This window comes from Hemitrygon akajei, chromosome 10 (assembly GCF_048418815.1).
Source record: "Hemitrygon akajei chromosome 10, sHemAka1.3, whole genome shotgun sequence".
Lineage (NCBI taxonomy): Eukaryota > Metazoa > Chordata > Chondrichthyes > Myliobatiformes > Dasyatidae > Hemitrygon > Hemitrygon akajei.
The window spans coordinates 146,117,925-146,133,509 of NC_133133.1; the positions used below are offsets into that span (position 1 = coordinate 146,117,925).

At 36.8% G+C, this 15,585-nt stretch overlaps 1 protein-coding gene across 3 annotated transcripts in view; it reads left to right on the forward strand.

Annotated features, from left to right (window-relative positions):
- The window catches only part of LOC140734775 (ELKS/Rab6-interacting/CAST family member 1-like), a 766,434-nt gene that overhangs the window by 578,584 nt on the left and 172,265 nt on the right, over positions 1-15,585 (forward strand). For 2 of the 3 annotated variants that reach the window (XM_073059261.1, XM_073059262.1), the window contains one exon: positions 144-245. In XM_073059261.1, coding sequence (XP_072915362.1) covers positions 144-245 — 102 coding nt within the window. Of the gene's footprint in view, positions 1-143; positions 246-10,538; positions 10,605-15,585 lie in introns of those variants that run through there. The other variant, XM_073059263.1, reaches the window with a different exon arrangement.

A 15,585-nucleotide genomic window follows, 5' to 3' on the forward strand; every position in this document is an offset into this window, starting at 1 on the left:
TGTAACTTTGTAGCTTTGAATGAAGTTGCATCTTTAAAGTTGGTGCACTTATATGACTTTTAAAATATCCTTAAGATGCTTGGGATAAGGATTGGCACTATAGCAAATTTATATATTTACCCTTTTTCCTTCTTCTTTTACAGACCCAGAACAGAATGAAGCTGATGGCAGATAATTACGAGGATGACCATTTGAAATCCTCAGCACAAGCTGAGCAGACAAACCATAAACCCTCTCCAGAACAGGTGAGAATGTTTTGCCTTCAAACTGGGAATTATTCAGTTAATGGTTAAGGTTTGATACCATCAACTCAGACACATGAGACAACAAAAAGCCATTTTCAGAATATCCTCTCTAAAAGACTTGGATCAAGTTGGAGTTGAGTGATTTAACACCAGGAGGAAATGCTTCAAATGAATGCCACAGGGAAGGATATTTTAATATTAAAATATATGCTTATATACAGTATTAATGTATTAGACATTGTTATATGATCCTTCTTCCTACACTGAGCAGCAATAGCATTTGGTTAATAAATGTGTATTGGTACACTTTGATCCAGTTTGGCACAGCACCTGTGCGAAACTAAACCCATATTTTTTGGCCACGTCAGACCAAGACTGTAATCAGTTCATTTGTTGGCACAAGTCAGAGCGCACATGGAAGGATTAAGCACAAATGAGTTCCTCCAATAACTCCACCAAATCCATTACCTAGACATAAATATATTCATAACGCAGACTAGAGTGGAGCAGCTTATTTCATAATAACAGAAATAAAGTCAAATACAAAATTATTTTCAGATTTCCTTTGGACATTAGATTAGCTGTGATTAACCAACTGAACCCTGGGGAATAATGTATGCCTGTATGTATGAGTATCTACACACCATAAATCCATTCATTATATTGTAACAATAACTGGCTTGTTTTCAAAAGAATAACTGTTTTTCTTTTACCTTAACTGAAAGTGCCTTTGTGATAGTTTTATTTCAAAAAGTTGTGATTGTAGTAATTAAAATCCTAGTACTTAAACATGGTTTCTAGATGGGGTGACCAAACTTCCTATAAGAATGTACCTCAATGTTCAGTGTCTGCATCTTAAGTGATGTGTTACTAAGATCTGTTCAAAGCCATATTGAATCTGTGTTATTGATCTTAATGCATTTAATATACCTGAGTCACTGGACTTTCATAAAACAACATAGCCAAGGAAAGCCAATACATTGACTATATGAAATAGCCTTTTAAGTGATGTAGTGGTCAGGCATACACGTTCACCAATGTCCTGATATTTATTTCCCCTCTGGACATTTGCAATACTGTGGGTTCTGTTGTGGCTCCCTTTAAAGTCAGGATTTAATTTCACAGTTTATATTATTCCAAACATGGTTCTTCTGATGTCCATTTTTTCTAAGTTCACCAAAATGCCATCTGTTTCTATTTATCATTTTCTGATTGTTTCTTACTTAATCCTGCCTCTCCACGTAGCGTGACAGAGAAAGAAGCAACAATTCAACTGATTCCTGGGATCACATGTGGGAATTGTAAAGGATGTGCCAAGCACATTTTCTGGTTTCTCAGTGTTCACCTAACTATTTGTGTTATCTTATGCTTTCTTTCCTTTGTTACTTTCTCCAAAGTCTTTTGTGCAAGACAGGCTTCCATTGTTGTAGAAATGTATTTTGAATTTCTGAACTCTACACTTCTGCATTTGAACATAGTCCAAGCCGATAAACAATGATCACTTAATCAGTTGCAAATGCCTCCTTTTATAACTTTTTCCTTTCTCCTCATCATGTTGAAATTGAGACTTGTTACACCACATGTTGCTCTAACTCATTCTTTACCCTGTCTTCAAATGATAGACTAGATTGCCTGCCCACAGTCCAGAATCTAAGATCTAAATTTGACATCATTTAATCATGATTTCCTGATAATTTCTTTTGATCTTCCCTCTCATCCATCCTTGGAGATGCTCCGTTCTATACTATAATGTTCATTATTTAACATACTATTTTGTTGCTGATACCAGGTAGTTATTAACTATTATTATCAAATATTAACTTGAGATTGCCAATTATTACAAACTAATGTTTGAAAATTTGAAATTACAAAATTCAAATTTAAAATTAGTTTTACTGTTACATTTATTTGAAATCCTCATAGATTAAATCTTTTCCCTGTAGAGTAAAGAATATATGTTAAATCACACTGTTCCTCTTTATTGCTCTGAGAGGACTGTATGAAATGGTCTCCAGAGAGGTCACGTTTTATAGATGAATCCATTGAAATTCTAGTCATTGTTTAAAATGTCAGATCATAATAGTGATGATCAATGTTAAAAAATAAAACAAAAATTAAATTACTCATTTTTAAATAAAATAATACAATGCAGAAAGTAAAATAAAGAAGAAATGGACCAAAAAGCAAACAGCTGGAGCAACTCAGCAGATCAGACAGCATCTGTGTAGTGAAATGGATAGTCAGTGTTTCGAGTTTGAGACCCTTCTTCTGTCCAGATAAAGAACCTTGACCCCAAACATCTATTGTTCGCTTCCCTTGACACATGCTGCCTGACTAGTTGTTCCTTTAGCTGTATGCTTTTTGCTCCAGATTGCAGCATTTGCAGCCTCTCGGGTCTCCATAAGGAGAAATGACTGGAATGCCTTAGCTGCTTAAAAAATCTAATTGTAACAAAACAATAACTCAACAGCCTTGCCTAAAATTAATTCTAAATTAAATCTATGCTCTGAATTTGTCTGTTTTCCTTTTATAATAACAATTTATTTTGCTTTATGCTTTCTATCAATTTTGATACTTAATTTTTATTTCAAACTTCAGTCCATAAACTAGAAATGACTTAATTTGCTCTTAAAATCAGAGTGCTTTCACTTAAGAATTTTAAGAAACTAGGTTTGTGTTAATTGTTTTGAGATTTATTTTTACTATGTATAAACCTTAACAATTTTACTTTCATATGAAGTGGCCAGGTGGGCTTTATACCATTTAAAGATTTGTCAAGAGCTAACTCCTTCAATGTCCTTTCAAACTGTACCTTAGTTCTTATGAGGTAGTTAAAAAAAATCACAGCAGTTCTATTTTCTTAAGTCTTACTATAATGTTGAACAATTGTAAACTTAAACAGTGTTAGAATCTGTCTACATCTTGAAAAGATTATTGTTATTACAAATTCTACCTTTTATAGCAGTAATCATTCAGCCTATTTATATAAGAGATGGCCAAAGTAACAGAGATTTAAAAGATTTTTGAAGACAAAGGATTTTAGTTTACATCACTGTTTGAATTGTTTAAATGCAGCTAATAGTCCTCACTCAAAAGCTTTAAACTTGGAATGTTTTGTCGCGAGTAGGTGCCAAGGTAGAAACATTTTTCATAAAGTAATAGACAAGTATTTGGAAAAGACAAATCAAGAGGATGGGGACACTAAAATAGTTAGAGTTGATATTAGAGAAGTTCGCAACTCTTACCTTTGCTTCCATGATCTCTATATTTTAATTAAATATACTAATGCTTTCTGTGAACAAAATTGTGTCCATACAAGTGTATAAGATAATCTTAACATCTTTTGTGAGTGATATAGATTTGTTGCTGTTGTTGCAATATGCTTAAGCACTATTCACTTTTGTGCTTATAAGCTGTAAACACCTGATGACTCCTTTCTTAGAAATAAACAGTATGAGATCTAATTTTGCAAATATATGGTTCCCAGTCAGTCTATACATTGGTAAAATTACCCCTTTACCTTGCAACAAGGAATAAAATGTGGGGTTTGAGTTAATCTTTAAAGCAATTTTTCTCATTTCAAAAAGGAAAACAATGATTGATTTCATCAAAGAAGACTAATATTATGATTATTCTCAGAACACAATTAACCAGGAGTGTTTTATTTTTTCCAAATGTACCCAATTTAACTGATATTGTTTACTGTCTTACATCATAAGATTAAATCTATAAATGTTTTCCTTGAAATAATTACCTACAAAATATTAATGTTTTATTAAGCTGTATTTGTGGTGTTCTGGAGCAGTGTACAAATGAGTGACAGTGTTGTACATTCACAGTGACCAAAATTATCCAGCTCAAAATGAAATCCAATTTACCTTATCCTATTTTTTTTTCAAAATGTGAATGGGTTTGACTCAGGAAATGAATGCTTACTAGGGGTCTGCTTCCGAAAAAGACCTATTTTATAAATGAGTAACAGGCATGTATCCCCATGCACAGTATTTTGGAGATTGTGGTTTTCAGGCAAGGAAATCAAGGATGCATATCCTCCTATCATATTGTTCTATGTTTTCATTTTATTTCTCTCTCTTTCTCTCCTCTCCATGTTGCTGCACTCATCAAACCTGCCTGAAAGGACAATGTCAAATTTCTCTACTCAAATGCCTGCATCTCCTGTTTACACTCCAGCCTGGAAATTCAATCAATATTCCAAATTATGTTACATATCCAGTCAAGAGAAAACTTGCATATATTTATTTGTGTATACCTTGGTGCCTATTAATGATGTGCCTGGCCTAGTTCTTCAGTCAGTTTCCCTAGAGGCTGTAGTATGACTTGTGGAATGCTATTGACTTACAGTGAAGGAAGTCATAGAATCATTCAGCATGGAAATAGGCCTACTTCAACCATTTCCTATGGCAGGTGATTCCACATAGATACTATCCTTTTGGGGAAAACAAATACCCTTCCAAGTTCAAAGTTCCAAGTAAAATTTATTAGCAGAGTATTGAATGTCACCACATACAACCCTGAGATTCTTCAAGTTCTTCTTACTTAAACATTCCCCTTCTCACATAAATCTATGGTCTCTAGTTCTTGATACCCCAACTCTGGGGAAAAAAACTGGGTGCATTCAGTGCATTCATGACTTTATGCACCTCTACAGAGTCACCTCTCAGTTTCCTTCACTCCAAGGAATGAAGTCCTAGACTGTCCAACCTCTGGCTATAATTCAGTCTCTCAAATCCTGGCAGCATCCTTGTAAATGTTTTCTGCACTCTTTCCAGTTTAATAACATCTTTCCTATAGCAGGGCAACCAAAACTGAACATAATACTCCAAATGCAGCCTAATGTTCTATGCAACTACACCATGATCTCCCAACTTGTAAATCAGTGCATTGACTGAAGAAGGCAAACATGCCAAAAGTCTTCTTTCCCACCCTGTCTACCTGTACTTCACATTCAAGGAACCATATACTTGTACTTCAAGGTCCCTCTGATCTACAACACTCAACAGGCCCTTGCTTTTCACAGTGTGAATCCTACCTGAATTGACTTTCTAAAATACAGCACCTCGCACTAATCTGAATTAAACTCTTATTTGCCATTTCTCAGCCCACATACTCAGCTGCTCAAGATCATTCTGTTAATTTTAATAAAATGCTTCAATGTCATCTGTAAATCATACCTTGTACATTCTTAACCAAGTCATTGATGTAGATGATAAACAATGGACCCAAGCACTGACCCCTGAGGCACACCACTAATCATCAACTTCCACCTCCTACCAGCAAACCAATTCCGTTCAGTCAGCTGTCCCTGGATTCCATATAGCCTAGCCTTCTAGAGCAGCCTACCATGTGGAACCTTATCAAAGGTTTTACTAAAGGACCACATCTACCACCCCGCCCTCTTCGCTACATCAACAAACTCTGTCCATTTCATGAGACATAATCTCCCATGCACAAAGCCATGCAGACTATCCCTAACCAACCTCTGTCTTTCTAGATGTACATAAATCGTATCCTTCAGAATCCTTTCCAGTAACTTACCTACTAAGATATTTGACTTACTGGTCTATAGTTTTATTTGAATTATTTTTATTTAGAGATGCAACATGGGGCAAGCCCTTCTGTTCCACTCAGCAACCTACCTATTTAATACTAGCCTAATCACAGGACAATTTACTTTGCCTCATTGACTGACTACCTGTTACGTCTTTGGATTGTGGGAGTAAAGCAGAGCACCCAGAGGAAACCCACACAGTTCAGGGGGAGAAAGTACTAACTCTTTTCAGACAGCTCTGGATTGACCTTGGAACTCCAAACGCCCTGAGCTGTAATAGTGTCATGTTAACTTTAACGTTACTGTAGCACAACATTTGCTACCCACCATCCTACCAGCTCCTTGTCTGGGGCCAACAAATGTCTCAATCAGGGCTCCTGCAATTTCTTTAGCCTTCACAGATTTCTTGGATAAACCTATTCAGGCCCTGAAGATTTGTCTACCTTCACACCTTTTAAGACAACTAGCACATCATCTACTATTACACAGACTATTCCTCCATGACCTCCCCACTTTTTTCCTAGTTCATGTCTTTCTCCATGATAAAACACAGTGGAGAAATGTTTATTAAGGAACTCGCCCATCTCTTACAGCTCCACACCAAGCTGTTCCCTTTGGTCTGTGAGGGGCTTTTCTCTTTCTGGTTACTCGTTTTCCCTTAATATATTTACAAAATCTCTCTGGACTTCCCTTAATCTTTTCTACCAAAGTTATTTCATGCCCCCTTTTTGCCTTCCTGATTTCCTTCTTAAGTACACTACTGCAGCCCTTATACTCCTCCAGGGATTCACTTGATCCCTGCTGCCTGTATCTAATTCATTCTTCTTTCTTTTTCCTGGCCAGGGCTTCAATATCCAGTGTCATCCAGGGTTCTCTAGTAGTACCAGTCTTGCACTTCACTCTAACAGGAATATGCAGACCTTGCACTCTCACTATCTTCCCTTTACAAGCCACCCATTTGCCTGCAAACAACCCACTCTATTCATCTTCTGCAAGCTCCTATCTCTTACTATCAAAATTCTCCATGTCCCTGTTTAGGACTTGAAACTGTGAACCAGTTCTTTCCCTTTCCATAACAATTTTGAAATTAATGGAACTATGGCCATGATCCCAAGGTTCTCCCCCACTGTCATCTCTGTTGCCTGCCCTGTCCTAATACTGAAGAGTAGCTTCAGCTTTATCCTGTCCCTCAAAGGATCCTCTATATATTGCGTGAAGAAGCTCTCTTGAACACACTTAATAAATTCCACCCCATATAAGTCCATAACAGTATGGCAATCTCACTCTATGTTAGGAAAGTTGAAATTTCTACTATTGCAGCCCTATTATTCTTCAACTCTGCACAATTTCCCTGCATATTTTTTCTTCTAAATCCCATTGACTACTTGGAGGCCTACAACACAATTCCAACAATGTGATCACCCTCTTATTATTTCTCAACTCCACCTATAAAGCCTCACTGCATGATTCTTTAGTAATTTCATCTCTGATCTCTATTGTAACATTTCCCTTAATTAAAAATGAAACACTGCCTCTTCTCTTTCCTCCATCTCTATCCCACCTCTAGCACCTGTATCCTGGAACTTTTAGCTGTCCCTCCCTTAATTATGTCTCCCTGATGGCTATGATATTCTAGTCCCACATAACTATCCAAGCCTTAACTTCATCCTCCTTACCTGTCTGACCTCTTGCATTGACCCTTTCAGCAGTGTTACCTGGATTTTACTGCATGTGTCCAATAGCTATTGAAATTTTTGTGCTGTAGTAAAAATGGGGCATTACATATTAGATGTAGCCTATGTTTGGATCCATAGGTTTCGGACTGCAGGAAGAAAGGGTTACGCGTGTGTTACGCCCACCTCCTTGATGCTCCACTCCCAAGACTTATCTTGTTCCTCCCTTAGCCAGTTGACTCCCTGGTTCCTTTTGCCTTGGGTACCTTTATCTTTCTCTCCACCTCATTATCGGAGGCTTCCACAGCCAGATCTGAAAATTAGTAAGTTTGCTTTCACAGTCAGCAGACTTCTGAGAAAGTATCAAACCTGTGAAGTGACTTCTACTAAGTGGTGTAAATACTGTTTTTAGTCAGCTGTCTAGTTTCAACCGATGCTATCAGCTCTTAAGTTGGCTTCTGTACTCCTGTGCTGAGGCCAGAATATTGCCGTTAATGTTGACTAGTTACCAAAATATCATTAATATATCGCAATACAAATATTATGCATCTCATCCTCTGGGCCAAATGAGCACAGTTTAAACATATGAGCTTTCCAGTCTTATCCAATTTAAACCCACAGATAGTAGGAAAGCATTCAATAAAATACTGTACAATGTAATAAGAGGATGAAAGCTAATAGAATTATGAGGAAAGTGCATTATGAATATAAATTTGGTTTGGTGACAGGAAGGAGAGGTAGATGATTTTCAAACTGGGTGTGGTTTGCAGTGTGTTCCCTCAGGCTCAGTTCTAGAGCCATTTGCTTTTTCATTATTTTCTCTGAGCAACCTAGACTCTCGTATTAATGAGTCTGCATTTTTTTTTTTGGCATGATACAGTCTTTGCAAAGTAGTAGATTCTGTGAAGGTAATTATACATTTGGGGACAGCATAAACAGGACAGTGAAATAAGCTAACACACAGCAGATTACATACAAAGCAGAGAAATGTGAGATGTACTTTGGGAACTGATATGTAAAGACATTATACGCATAAAATTGTAGAGAATTTGAGAGACTTTGGAGTCCACTTGTATTCATCCTTAAAAGAATGAATAAAATTATTAAAATTCATGAGTTTATTGACTTTATAAACAGAGGAAAGAATAGAGAGAATAACATGCGAGAGTTTGAATTCAGAAGAACAGTTCTTAGCACTACAGCAAGGACGTAAAAGAACTGGAATGGTATAGTGGAGATTTACCAGGATATTATTAGAGTGATTGGCTTTAGTTATGACAGAGGGATAAAAGTGTTAAGATTATTGTTCTTGTAGGAAAAAGATTAATGGATAACCTAATAGTGCTATTCAAAATAATGTGATATTTTTTGACAACAATATAGAAACCTATTTCCCAAACCAATGGATTAATGATCAGAGATTATAGATTTAAAATCATCAGCAAGAAATCAACAGACAGGATATCATTTTCACATTTGTCAGGATGTGGAATACTCTATCAGGAAAGGGGACAGAAGTCTATTCCATAAATAACTTTTAAATGGAATTAGGCAGGCACAGCAGGAAGAGGACCTTACAGTGTTACAGACAAAGAACAGCTAGTTCAGGTGACATCTTTTGCATTTTCAAAGAGTCAACACAGATTTGGTAAATAGGTAGTATTAGGACTGGATTTGTCCTTTTAAAAATATAAACACTACACACTCATTCTGTGAACTAAAGATATTAAAGATATGATAAATTTTGCTAGTTGGTCACTCCATCTTCCTGTACTTATAATGTCAAATTGATATGCATTTTAACTATATTAATTTCCTGTGATACTTTTAAGGATATGTGCAGAAGGCTTAAACCATGTTGAAATTAAAACTTCAGTTTGTTAAATAAATAACAAATGACAATATCTCTTGTGAAAATAGTGTTCTTGGTTCTCCGTGTGTAGACTTCAGAATGTGTTGGCAGTATTACATTGAATGAGCCATGTTCTATGAAGAATAATCAGTCCAATTCATTAGTAGGAAGACAGAGTAGCTGTGTAACCTATTGCTAAAGCAACACCTTAATAGGCAGGATAATATTGAACAGGGAAGCAGATGAATTTTTGAGTAAATGGTGTGTAACTAACTGGATATACTCCACTAATATTCCTCTGTCTATTAAGAGGATTCCCTGTCTCTCAGTCAATGCAAGATGTATCCATGAAATTGGAATTCCTTCAGGATCCTATCTATAATCAGGTATATGCATTTTATAGTATTTACAGAAGGCTTTGTTCAGATGTTCTAACTGGGATAAGAGAGCTAGGTTTTATTATATAAGTATAGAATCTGGCCTATGAGTGATGTTCACTTGAAAATTCAACCTTCACAAGGAAAGGTACATAGAGCTCAGTGAAATAACTGACATGCACTTTATTGGCTGTCTTAAAGCAGATAACAAATTTTTACTTTGAGCAGCCCTGAATCATATTCAGTTTTTTTGAAGATGAAGCATGAATTCGTGGATTCACCTTCTAATGCTATCTGCTTTAGAGTGTAAGAGGAGTAGCAGAATGTTCATAAACTCTACCCTATCAACCTCTATCAATATAAATTTGGACAATTTGTGTATTGATTTTGATTACAAGGACTTGTTACTCTAAAATCAAGCTTGGACGTCTTCGTGGTAAAGGATACTGTAAAGACAAACATTATTGGTGTGTCATAAAGACTGGTGTGTCCAAAGTTGAAGGGAACGTACCAAAAATTATATAGAATATTCTCATATTTGCCATTTCCTCCCTTTACATTAACTAAATATATTTTATATTTTGATGTTGTAAGTACAACCCTGCCACTCATGTACAGAACTAAGCTAATATGTTTAACAAGAAACTTTGTCCTTCAATCAGTCTGATCTTTTCGCACAATAAAAGGAATGAGATCATTGGGAAGGTGCCACTACTTGAATGTATTCTAATGTACAATCCAGTTGTAATCTATACCTACTAATTTACTTTTATTTCATCTCCATGCTATCATTGGCTGTCCTTGTCATCTGCACCCAAAAAGGATGATGAGGAGGGCATATGGGCATAGCCAATCAGATGAACTTAAGCAGCTATTTTGTTCAGAATGGTGAGAATTTGTTTTGACTCCTTGTTTCTCACAATCACTTGAACATATGTTAATCCCAAATTGCTAACTGCAATCCTTTGTGTGGTTGTGCTCCATTTCATTTGAACATGGTGTTTAACCCATTTGTGTACCTTTGCTTGGGGGCAGATCACTTTTACTGACCTGAAATTCCTTTCCTTCATGCAAGAGAATGCTGGAGACTTGGCAGTTAAAATTAAAGGTGCACATTTAGAATTCAAATATCTGAACTCTAATATTAAAAGAAAATAAGCATTTTCATTTGTATTCCATGTTTAGGCTGAAGAGAAAATGTGCAATGCAGACAGATTTCATGTTAATCATGTAATTGCTATGTATGATGAATGATAAAAACATTTTGAGAGTTCTGAAGGTAAATGACAATGATTGAAGCCAAACAAGGTGAGATAAAAAGTGTGTATAGTTCAACCTAATTTCATAACTGAAATAATAATATATCTCTAATGTATCATTACAATTTTTGGTCTATTTAATGCCTATTATTCATATACAAAGCAAAACTGACCTTCATTTCTATTTTATTTGTAGTATTTATTTGCATCAACCAGAATTAATATAAAGGTTTTACACTGACTTAAAAATCCCAAAACATTCAACAAAGTAAATGGTACTGACAGTCAGATGCCAGCTTTTTTACTTTGAAGATCTCTCAGGCCAGTATGCGATGCAGAATTGCTGAATATTATGACGGTAGCAGATGGGGGTGGATTGTGCAGTGCGAGGGTGATTAGCAAAATGACAGCAGTGTCATGGATGGACTGGGATCTCGAAGGACAGAAAATGAGATCTACTCTCTTATGAATCTCAGCATGGAGACTTATTAACCTCAGGCATTTTTGTTATATTCACAAGATTTCTCAAAGCGGTTCATAGATAACTATTTTTGAACAGCAATCACTGTTGTTTTGTATCCAGTAAACATAGTATGCACAGGAGATACCTACAAACATCAGTGAAATATGTAGCTGGTTGATCTACAGTACATGATTAGTTAGAGGGATGAAGTTGTTTTGGGCATCAGATTCATTAAGTAGTAACAGAATCTGTACAATAACAGATGGATTCAATATCTCCACCCACACATTCTGAAAGAGGTGGCTGAAGAGATCACGGAGGCATTATTAATGATCTTTCAAGAATGACTAGATTCTGGAATGGTTCCGGATGACGAAAATTGCAGATTAGAAGAATGGACAAATAAATGGTACAAACCCCATTTCCAAAAAAGTTGGGATATTTTCCAAAATGCAATAAAAACAAAAATCTGTGATATGTTAATTCACGTGATCCTTTATTTAACTGACAAAAGTACAAAGAAAAGATTTTCAATAGTTTTACTGACCAACTTAATTGTATTTTGTAAATATACACAAATTTAGAATTTGATGGCTGCAACACACTCAACAAAAGTTGGAACAGAGGCATGTTTACCATTGTGTTACGTCACCTTTCCTTTTAATAACACTTTTTAATCGTTTTGGAAATGAGGATACTAATTGTAGTAGATTTGCAATCAGAAATTTTGTCCATTCTTGCTTGATATAAGACTTCAGCTGCTCAACAGTCCGTGGTCTCCATTGTCTGATTCTCCTCTTCATGATGCGCCATACATTTTCAATACGAGTTAGAGCTGGACTGGCAACAGGCCAGTCAAGCATACGTACTCTGTGTCTACAAAGCCACGCTGTTGTAGCCCGTGCAGAATGTGGTCTGGCATTGTCCTGCTGAAATAAGCATGGACGTCCCGAGAAGAGACGTCGCCTTGATGGCAACATATGTCTCTCTAAAATCCTAATATACGCCTCAGAGTCAATGGTACCTTCACATACATACAACTCACCCATGCCGTGGGCTCTGATGCACCCCCATACCATCACAGGGGCTGGCTTTTGCACCTTTCGCTGATAACAATCAGGATGGTCGTTTTCATCTTTGGCATTGAGAACTCAACGCCCGTTTTTTCCGAAAACTAGCTGAAATGTGGATTCATCCGACCACAGCACATGGTTCCACAGTCTTTCGGTCCATCTGAGATGAGCTCGGGCCCAGAGAACTCGCCGGCGTTTCTGCATAGAGTTGATCTATGGCTTCCTCCTTGCGTAATACAGTTTCAGGTTGCATTTCTGGATGCAGCGACGGACTGTGTTAAGTGACAGTGGTTTTCCGAAGTACTCCCGAGCCCAGGTGGCTATAATTGTCACAGTAGCATGACAGTTTCTTAGGCAGTGCCGCCTGAGGGCTCAAAGATCACGCGCATTCAACAGTGGTTTCCGACCTTGCCCTTTACGCACTGAGATGTCTCTGAATCTTTTCACAATATTATGTACTGTAGATGTTGAAAGACCTAAATTCTCTGCAATCTTGCGTTGGGAAATGTTCTTTTTGAACTGACTAACAATTCTCTCACGAATTTTGGCACAAAGGGGTGAGCCACGACCCATCCTTGCTTGCAAAGACTGAGCCTTTGATGGACGCTACTTTTATACCCAGTCATGATACCTCACCTGCTACCAATTAGCCTGCTTAATGTGGAGTCGTCCAAACCGGTGTTACTTGAATATTCTGTGCACTTTTCAATCTTATTTTAACTCTGTCCCAACTTTTGTTGAGTGTGTTGCAGCCATCAAATTCTAAATTTGTGTATATTTACAAAATACAATTAAGTTGGTCAGTAAAACTATTGAAAATCTTTTCTTTGTACTTTTGTCAGTTAAATAAAGGTTCACGTGAATTAACATATGACAGATTTTTGTTTTTATTGCATTTTGGAAAATATCCCAACTTTTCTGGAAATGGGGTTTGTAGATGAAATACAGTGTTAGGAAGTAGATGGTCATGCAATTTGGTAGAAGAAGTGAAGGGGTTGACTATTTTATAAATAGGGAGAAAATACAAAAAACTGAGGTGCAAAGGGAATTTGGAGTCCTTGTTAATTTGCAGGTAGAGTCTGTAATGAGGAAGGCAAATGCAATGTTAGCATTTGTTTCAAGAGAACTAGAATATAAAAGCAAGGATGTAACATTGAGACTTCATAAGGCACTAGTGGGCCTCGCTTGGAGTATTGTGAGCAGTTTTGGGTGCCTTATCTTAGAAAGGATGTGCTGAAACTGGAGAGGGTTCAAAAGAGGTTTACGAAAATGATTCCAAAATTGAATGGCTTGTCATATGAAGAGAGTTTGATGGCTCTGGGCCTGTATTCACTGGAATTCAGAAGAATGAAGGTGACCTCATTGAAACATATTGAATGGTGAAAGGGCTGAATGGAGTGGATGTGGAGATGATGTTTCCTATGGTGGGAGAGTCTAAAACTAGAGGACACAGCCTCAGAATAGAGTGGAATCCTTTTAAAATGGAGATGAGGAGTTATTTCTTTAGTCAGAGAGTGGTGAATCGGTGGAATTTGTTGCCACAGGCCTCTGTGGAGGCCAAGTCTTTATGTATATTTAAGGCAGAGGTTGATAGATTCTTGATTGGTCAGGGCATGAAGGGATACGGGGTGAAAGCAAGTGACTGGGGTTGAGAGGAAAATTGGATCAGCCATGATGAAATGGCGGAGCAGACTTGTTGGGCCAAATGCCCTAATTCTGCTCCTATATCTTATACTGTTAGCTTACCCCAACATTTCACTGTTTTATCATTTATCAACCAATCTTATTGCCTACTATTGCCATATATAATACTGTAGTGGCAACGCAAACAAATGTGTTGAGATTATGTCAGAGATTATTATGCAAAGTACTTCAAACAGGAAGTAAACCTGTCTCAAAAGTACTGATTTATGGTTTCAACAGATTTAGGACTATGGATTAGATTCAGTCTGTTCGCTGATGAAAGTTAGTCATTTAATTAACTTAATGAGGATGTATACCTTTGTTTAGTTAATTATTTTTAATCAGAGTGATTCAAAAGGTTATTTAAATGATGGTTGATTGAAAAGCATTGATGGACAAAGGAATCTGGTGTCCTTGTACACAAGTCGTTGAAAGTAATATGCAGATGCTGCAAGCTGTTAAGGAAGGTGATATGTTAGCTTTCATTATGAGAAATTTTAGAAGAATGAGAGGTGATTTTTATAGAAACATACAAAACTCTGACAGAGCTTAACTGGTTGATTGTTTCCCCTGTCTGGAATGGCCCAGAACCAGTGGTCTTTGTCAGGATTCAAGGTTAAGACATTTAAGACCAAGATGTGGATTGATTTCTTCACTCAGTGGAAGATGAACCTGTGGAAGTCTTTACCCCCAACAACTGAATATATTTCAGATTTGTAGTTATAAAAAGCCTCAAAAGGTATGAGGAGAGAGAAGAATATGGTACTGTGAATCAGCCATGTTTGTGCTAAATGGTGGCATAGGTCTCACTGACTGAATGGCCTGCTGATAACAGTAATTTTTCTAGGTTTCTATGTTGTCACAAATAATACTTTTCTAAACCCAGCCATTGAAAGTGGAGAGAAGGCCTGTCAATGTGTTAAGTGTCGTTATAGCACAAGTATGGATGATGATGAGTAGTGCTCTCTGTGGGTTAAATGGGACCACCTAATAAAACTCACATCCCTTACCAACTTTCAGAATCATCTTCACAACCACAATTTCTCCCCTGCCACAGTCATCCTCAGTGTCTCCCCCACCTCCTTCCATTAGTGGAACCATTCTAACCACAATAGCTGTCTGATGGTGAGAACCTGACTACAGTTAAGTTCTGAACCTTGAGAAAGGAGGAAGTTTCTACTCAGTTCCTTGGTGCAGTTTAAAATCCAAGCCATGCAGTCTTCTATAGAGATAAATTTCAATAAACCTGGAGTTAATTGTGCACAAAAGAAATTGCCAGATATTCAGGGGAAATCAAACTTTCATTTTCCAATCAAATGCATTTTAAAATTGCTTACCAAACATCTTATGAAATATGTCACTGTATTTCAACTGTTCAGATAGAAACACTG